The 8,190-nt window shown below is 36.7% G+C and overlaps 1 protein-coding gene across 3 annotated transcripts; it reads right to left on the bottom strand.

Moving 5' to 3' along the window:
• Nucleotides 1-2,694: 2,694 nt before the first annotated feature.
• Nucleotides 2,695-7,939, bottom strand: LOC122712047 (insulin-like growth factor-binding protein complex acid labile subunit). 3 transcript variants are annotated; one of them, XM_043931339.1, is made up of 6 exons: nucleotides 7,812-7,939; nucleotides 5,165-5,471; nucleotides 4,842-5,070; nucleotides 4,111-4,706; nucleotides 3,605-4,004; nucleotides 2,695-3,387 (listed from the first exon to the last, which is right to left on the bottom strand). In XM_043931339.1, exons 1-6 carry the CDS (start codon nucleotides 7,845-7,847, stop codon nucleotides 2,778-2,780), a joined length of 2,178 nt encoding a protein of 725 aa, XP_043787274.1. In that variant the 5' UTR covers nucleotides 7,848-7,939; the 3' UTR covers nucleotides 2,695-2,777. The 3 variants fall into 3 exon arrangements, with proteins under 3 accessions (XP_043787274.1, XP_043787275.1, XP_043787277.1); XM_043931340.1 differs by lacking the exon at nucleotides 7,812-7,939 and adding an exon at nucleotides 5,843-6,501; XM_043931342.1 differs by lacking the exon at nucleotides 7,812-7,939 and adding an exon at nucleotides 5,579-5,787.
• Nucleotides 7,940-8,190: the final 251 nt, after the last annotated feature.

Here is an 8,190-nt window from a genome sequence, read left to right as displayed (position 1 = left end):
TGATCGAATTTTTATGACGATTTATTATTATTAGTTTCTTTTTCTTCTTCTTCTTCTTCTTCTTCTTCTTCTTCTTCTTCTTCTTCTCGTTGTTGTGTTTTGACATCGATTATCCGAGTTTGTGTTCACAAATTTTTCTTGCGCGCCTGATAAACTGCTGGATTGACTCTCTCTATCTTCTTCTTCTTCTTGTTGAACGAAGAGAGTATACACGCGCACATACATATATAATACATGCATATATATACATATACACGTACAGTTTTTTTTACAAACGACTATTCGTTTAGTATTCGGTTACTAAACGGGAGAGGAAGGAGGAGGGATTCTATGAAATGCGATTTCATTGTACATATTTGCGAATAATAGAATATAATAATAATAATAATAATTATTATTATTATTATGCCGTTTGTTATAAGGTTTGTGGATGGAAAACCTATTTGATACTATTACTACTACTACTGCTATTATTACTACCACCACTGCTAATTTTATATTACATATGTATACGCAATATTAGCACACTAGTCAGTCACCTCTTAAGCGGTATCCCTTCTCGAGCGTCGAATGGACGTCCGGTTTTACGATATAAGTTCCATTAGAATCCTCTGAACTCAACCACCATTCTTGTTTCGACGTTTAACGACGCTATAAACGGTGAGAATCCTCGCCTCTATGTATTGTCACAATCATTCTAAACTTGGTTAAACATCCGTCTCCGTAATGTCGTCACGACCGGCTTTTTGTTGCAGTTTTTTTCGAGTCCCGTAGATCGATAACCGCGTCTCGTGACTCTGTTGGACGAGTTTTTTTTCTTTCTTTTTTTTTTTTTTTTTTTTTTTTGAAAGAAGGAGAAGAAAGAAAAGAAAAGAAAAGAAAAGAAAAGAAAAGAAAAGAAAAAAAGGAAATTAATTTATACGAAACATCATATTATAATATATTTATATACAACGAATTCCATTCCAGATTTAATCGTATCCGTCATCCCTTTTCCTCGACGATTGTTCAATCGTCAACGATCGCGCTACGGACGATGAATAAATTTAAGAATTTAAGCTTAGTTTATAGATAGAATCGTTTTAAAAGTAGAAGAACTTGAGAATTTTAAACTTTGAAACATTCGTCGCTTGTTCTATCGAATTGAAATTTTTACGAAATTTCAATCTCGATTTCTGTTATAAATTTTATTATCAAACGATCCTTTTTATATATATATATACAAAATTCCAAGAAGATAAAAGAATAAATAATAATTGTTAGACGCGTCAGAGAATAATGGAAATATATATATAATATATTTCCGTTATTTCTCTCTGCATTCTTCATAATCTTTTTCCATGCCAAATTTCGACAAACTTTTTCCAACACCAAATGTGTATAAAATAATCGAATTTACGATTAATTAATTTTACGGTTAATTAAGTAAGAGGAATAAAAAAAAAAAGAAAAAAAAAAAATATCCCCCTGAATAAAAATTTCTTCCAAAGAGAACGTGAACACGCACATTAATTGTTCGCTATGAACAATTTTGAACAGTTGCGCGTGTTCGCTCTGTTCTTCGATTTGTTCGACAACGAGTGAAATCGTCCTCGTTGATACTGTGATCATCGTTGAAATGATGGAAAAGAAGGGGGAAAGGGAGGGAGGGGGGAGGGGAAATTGTTCGATTCCTTCGTGATATCATCGTACGACACGTTAATATATCCGCCATTTTATCTTGTTCCCTAGATAAATTTTTTTTTTTTTTTTTTTTTTTCCATGCAACATTTATCAAATGTAAACGTTGTTGTTATGTAATAGATACGAATTGTAGCGATCATATATCTCGATATATTTTTCAACCGTTTATATTAATTAATTTTAACAATGGAAATAAAAAAAAAGAAAAAAAATATTAATATTTATAAAAATTTATACGCGTCTCATTTCATCGATCACTCACACTTCTTCTAAGCTTCTTCTTCCACGGATCGTGGATCGTAATTGTGCATCATAATAAGAAGAAAAAAAAAAAAAAAAGAAAAACGAAACGTTTAAAAAAAAAGAGTAAAAAAGAAGAGAAAGATGAAAAAGGAAATAGCGATGAAAATATTTTTCTCGTAATTATTCGCTATTAATTAGGAACGATTAGTTACGATCTATTATCGTAATTTATTTATCGCAATTCGAACGAGTGTATGAAATATTAATTGAAAATGAAAGTAACATTGAAAATTATTATTAGTCGTTGTATCGAGATTAACGGTGCCTGCATACAATGTCCGATTAACGTCGTCGTTTACCACTTAACAAGTTTATATTTTCCGGGATCCGCATTAGAATTCTCTTCGCTTCGTGTGTTACGTATAATGATACGTTTGGATAAATGATACGTTTGTTGTTACACGAATTATTGCCTAGTGGTGGCAAGTAGAGTCTAGAACCGTTTTTCGATCTGATATCTGAAATTGCTTGTAATTGAGTTGGAATTTCCATGTAGTTTGGTTAAAATTTCCGTGTTTTGATCTGATTACGCGAATAAATTATAATAATTAAAAAAAAAAAAAAAAAAAAAAATAGAGAAAAATGCAATGTGAAATGTTTGATATACGCGCGATACAAAAATATTAAATATTTATCAAAGCTGTTATTACAGAATTACATTTTTTTTTCTTCGTGCTCAAACTAACCTCACAATAACGATTACGATGATTTTGAAAAACTATTAAATTTATTAAAAATATAAAATTGTCAACAACAATCTTAAAAAAAATTTAAGTCTCACTAATAACGAATTAATCAGTAGAGAAATCCGACTCTATTATGGATTCTCCGAAACGATTTCTCGGCTCTCTTGGAAACTCCTTGATCCATTTATTCAAATCGACTATTTTCGAGTATTCATCATCGGTCGAATCGTTGTCTGTGTACACTGTGGACTTTTGCCTTCTTTTTCTTGTTCTCGGTGTTTGCGGTTTGGCTCGAATTCTTCCGCTTCCTGATTCCATTGAATCGCTTATCACGCTCTGCCTTCTCGCCCTACGCGTTGCATACACTCTGGAATTTCTTTGACTCGATGGTAAACTAGTCTCGTTGTTATCGACCGAGTTGTTCCTTTCCCTCCTGAGTCTCTCCTGCCGCCGCTCTTCCCTCCTCAGTAAATCGTTCTCGCTTTGAATTCTCTTCGATCTCCTCCCTCTTCTCTGTTTGCTCCTAATGTTATCGACGGAACCCACGGAACATGTTCTTGCCGAAATATTGTCCAAATTATCCAAAGATTGAGTCAATCTCGGCATCTGTACCGCTTCTTCGTAACTGGGTGGTTCTATCAATTCGAGGGGATTGATTCTTGGTTCTGGTCGATGTTCAACGATTTCTTGTACCGTTGTAACTTGTGTTTGATTCCTGTCAAAAATGAGATTCTTTTGAATAATTTGTATCGTAGATTAATTACCTATTGAGATAAAGCAGATTCATTCATCATATATAGATAATATAGGAATCTGTCTTCATAATATGATAATATAGGAATCTGGAATAAATCGATCTGTTACGTATGCACGTAACATTTTCGCACGAGAAAAACCGTGAAAAACCATTGTTAATAGAAATTATTTCTTACCTCGTTTGTCTCAATAAACTAAGGTTTTCCAATCGTCGTCTTTGTTCGATAGCCCTCCTCCTTATCTTCATCATGTGTCTAATGGACACGAAGCTACCGAATAGAATGGTGAGCGAGAGAATAACGATTATCGCGAATCCCCATGATCTGTCCTTGTTGTAATCAAGCGGTTTGTGCCATTCGTCGAAACAAGCGATCAGCCAACTATAACCGGACACGTTCGACGGACTTTGACAAATTAAAATTTGTTTAAAAATTTTCGGTGGTTCCGTTAAATAATTATACATAGCGAACAATTTATCGCAATCGCAATGCCATGGATTATCCTCCAAATATATAATATCCAAATTTGGATTGTTTCGAAATATTTCTGGATCTGCCACCTCCGTCAATCGATTTCCTAAATATTTATATACACACATACACACATAAATATATAAACGTTAGAATTATTAAATTCGGTCGGAATTAAAATTAACAAATTGAAAAAAGAAAAAACAATTAACCTGACAGATCGATGCTTCTAAGCTGCGGCAATTGGAGAAAAGTGTCATTCGCCAATTCGACTATCCTGTTCGCCCTCAGATCGAAATTCCTCAACGTCGTCGATTTCAATCCGAACGGGATCTTTTGTATACGGTTATCGCTCAAATCGATGCTCTTCAGTCTCGGCATATTGACGAATAAATTCTCGTTCAAACGGTTGATCAGATTCGACGACGCGTCCAACGTTATCACGGCCGAGGTGAACTTCGGTAATTCGTAGAAAGCGTTATAGGACAAATTCAACGTTTTCAACTCGATATTCTCGTGGAACGTGTACGGGTGAATTTTCTCCAGATTGTTGGCCGACAGATCCAACGTTTGAAGCTTCACCAGCCCCTCGAACGTGCCCGCGGTCAACGTTTCGAGCCTGTTCCCGCTCAAATACAGGAAACCCAGTTGCCTGTTCCTCGCGAATATACGATCGGGAAGTATTCGTATCGCGTTACGTGCCAATCGGGCGTGAGTCAACAAGGGGAATCCGTGGAGGCCCGGCCTGTCCAAATTACACCTCGACGCGTCCAGCTTCCTCAATTTCGGATGCGTCAACGTCGAATTCCTGAAATTTAATAATCGTCATCGATCTCATTTCATATTTCGAAATCTTCCCAAAAAGTATAGTAAATAAGTAAAGTAAATAATTTTATAATTTTTAATTAATCTCTTATAATTTCTCAATTATTGGGTTTCTTGCCTCGTGCTGTAGACCAAAGTTGGATTGTTGGAAAGCAGAAGCTCGTCAAGCTCTGGAAATCCGTAGAGGGTATCGGGTCCCAAGTAGTTTAACTGGCAGTCGGACACGTCCAGCCACTTTAATTTCGGGCTCCACGTGTCGTGAATGGTTGTCAAAGGGTTTCCAACGAGGGTGAGCATAGTCAGTTGCGGCAGCCCGTCCAGGGACGAGTTGCTCAATACCCTTATTCCTTACATAGACAAGGGAATTTTGAGAATGAATTTTCAAAGTTAGAAAAATTATTGTTACATTTTAAGGGAGGGGGGGGGAGGGAGAATATATACCGCATTGGCCTGCGTCCAGGGCCTCGAGGCTGCGGCTTATCAATCCGTCCAACTCCGACAACGGGTTCCTCGACAGGTAGAGGACCTTCAACGACGGCAACTGTCCCAACGATCTGATATCGGACGTCCCTTTTATAACGTTCCCGCTCAGATCCAATTCGCGCAAACTTTTCAACGAGCTTACGTTGTCCGGAAACGAGGTTATCTTGTTCCCAGCTAAATTCAAAATTTCCAACTCGACCAATCGGTTGATCTCGTCACCGGGGATGCTCGCCACCGCGTTCCCCGACAGATCCAATCTCGTTATCTGGATCAGATTTAATTAAATCAGATGAGAAAAGGAAAATTTATTAATACAACAATTCACACTCCCTACTTCTCCACGAACAGAATACATAATACTCGATCGAATACTTTGCTCTTTTCACGAGGATGATGACTCATTCTGCGTTTCTCAAATCGCGATAAAGAAATCGCGGCAAGAAATCTTTGCTTCGATATATCGCTCGATAGAAGAAGAAAAAGAGAAAGAAATTTACTTGAGAGAAAAGAAAGAGGGATTTTAATTATTATTATATATAATAATATTGATTATTAATCTTTTAAAATTAATATATTCGATTTTTCTTTTTCTTTGGTTCTTTAGAGAGAGAGAGAGAGAGAGAGATTCGTTCATACCAAGTCGCTCATGTTTCCGGGGAACGCGTCCAATCCTTGGCCCGCGCACATGACAGTTGTTGGAATTTGGTCGAGATGGCACAAACACGTTGCAGGGCAATTGGTTTGACACACCGCGATCGAGAGTATGGCTATTAGACACGTGGCGAACGGGGTGAGGTGAGGAGGCGACATTATAGTCCGATCTTTCTCTCGTCCAACGCGATTTCCATGGAAATTTTCGGAGAAGAGTCGAGGCTCGAACTCGCGTTCAAACGCGTCACGACGAAACGGATGGTAATAAAGGATTCTCGTCCGTCGAGGGTCGATCGTTCATTTTCTTTTTTTCTTCATTCGCCTCAATCCTCCCCTCTCTCTCTCTCTCTCTCTCTTTTCTTTTCTTTTCTTTTCTTCTTTTTCAGGAAGAAAGATGGACGGTCGCGGAAACGGGGCCAACAACAGCGCACGGAACTGCCCTGGAAACTACTGACTTAACTTATCTTTGATAAGTAACGCTGCGCGATATCTGTCCGAGAGATAAGTCGTACGGCGTGCGCTATTCGAGAGCATTATTCCCGGTGATAATGAGAAAAAATCGGAGGGGGAGTGGTGTTGTCGATAAACGAGACACGCGTATTTCTCGAGGAAAATTCTCGAGGATACGAGGCAATGTTGTTCTGCAATAACAATAACGGTGTTTTAATTTTTTTTTTCTTTTTTTTTTTTTTTTTTTTTTTTTTTTTTTTTGGGAAAGTTCGATTCGAAGATCATGTTTGAAGATGTTTGAAGATGTTTGGAAGAGGATCGCGGAATGTAAAAGCGAATGAACTTTGCTTCGGGAGGGGAGGGGGGAGGACAAGTTTGTTGTTGTTCGCGAGGCGGGAAGAATGTAGGGATGTTTGAACGTGTTTGAAGATCCACCACAAGTGGCGAGCGAGCGAAGAATTGAAAGAAATTTTAATTACTTTATATAGATACGAATGGAAAAGAAGTATACGTGTAATGTTTGTGTTTATGGAGTGTGTCGATGTTTGAGGATGTTTGAAGATCATTAAATGGAAATGAATGACCTGAGATGACAGAAAGAGTTACAGAAAAACAAATTTTATAATATAATGTTTAATGTAATGTAATGTAAAAAGTATACATGTAATATTTGTGTACAGTGTTTGAGGATGTTTGAAGATGTTCGAAGATCCTAAAATGCGAAGGAAACAAAAGAAAATGTTACGTGCAATATAAGTACGTAAAAAAATGTAATATTTGCGTACAGTGTGTCGATGTTTGAAGATGTTTAAAATTATTAAATGGAAATGAATGACGTGAGATGACAGAAAGAGTTACAGAAAAACAAATTTTATAATATAATGTTTAATGTAATGTAATGTAAAAAGTATACATGTAATATTTGTGTACAGTGTTTGAGGATGTTTGAAGATGTTCGAAGATCGTAAAATGCGAAGGAAACAAAAGAAAATGTTACGTGCAATATAAGTACGTAAAAAAATGTAATATTTGCGTACAGTGTGTCGATGTTTGAAGATGTTTGAAGATCATTAAATGGAAATGAATGACGTGAGATGACGAAGAGTTACAGAAAACAAATTTTATAATATAAATGTAATGTAAAAAGTATACATGTAATATTTGTGTACAGTGTTTGAGGATGTTTGAAGATGTTCGAAGATCGTAAAATACGAAGGAAACAAAAGAAAATGTTACGTGCAATATAAGTACGTAAAAAAACGTAATATTTGCGTACAGTGTGTACTCGATGTTTGAAGATGTTTGAAGCGAGTAAACGAAATGTTTTACCAAACACCAAATTCTATACATATATATATATTTTTTTAAAAACGTAATTTAAAATGAGAGAAGGATATAACTTTCTTTCTTTCTTCTTCTTCTTCTTCCCCCCTCAACGAGACCGTTGCTGAATGGAAATTTGAATGGGCAGCCCAGCGGAAAATATAAGACATTAGATAAGTACCTCGAGCATCCGAAAAGCCGATATTGAGGCGGCCATCTCTCCGCGGTCTCTAAGTCTCTCTCGGCTGACCCATGCGGATATTTTCCCCTTTCCCCAACAACCCGCATTACAACCTTCTTCTTTTCTTTCTTTCTTTTTTTTTTTTTTTTTTTTTTCTTTTATCGTTTCCTCGATCAGCCAGGGCGGCGTCCAACCTTTCTCTCCGGGACAGGGAATTACGTCGATAACCCGTGTCACAAAGAATATCCGTCGCGTGGCGGACATTGGACATTGGACGCGAATTCTTTTCGAAACCAAAAAAAAAAAAAAAATTAAAAAAAATCTTTTCCTTTTTCGCAATGATCCTAACCGATTAGCATAGACAAGCACCACAAACTGC

This window comes from Apis laboriosa, unplaced genomic scaffold (genome assembly GCF_014066325.1).
Source record: "Apis laboriosa isolate Shangri-la unplaced genomic scaffold, ASM1406632v1 scaffold18_cov149, whole genome shotgun sequence".
NCBI lineage: Eukaryota > Metazoa > Arthropoda > Insecta > Hymenoptera > Apidae > Apis > Apis laboriosa.
The sequence above is the reverse complement of the archived record's forward strand: the minus strand, read 5'-3'. Positions and strand labels throughout refer to the sequence as shown.

Bases quoted from the DNA above. Each gene is read 5' to 3' on its own strand.
- LOC122712047 (XM_043931340.1), bottom strand. From the start codon at position 6,016: ATGTCGCCTCCTCACCTCACCCCGTTCGCCACGTGTCTAATAGCCATA. The intron at 5,472-5,842 runs GTATGAACGAAT...AATCTGATCCAG, and splicing joins CCGGAAACATGAGCGACTTG to ATAACGAGATTGGATCTGTC. The intron at 3,388-3,604 runs GTAAGAAATAAT...CATTTTTGACAG, and splicing joins AGTTTATTGAGACAAACGAG to GAATCAAACACAAGTTACAA.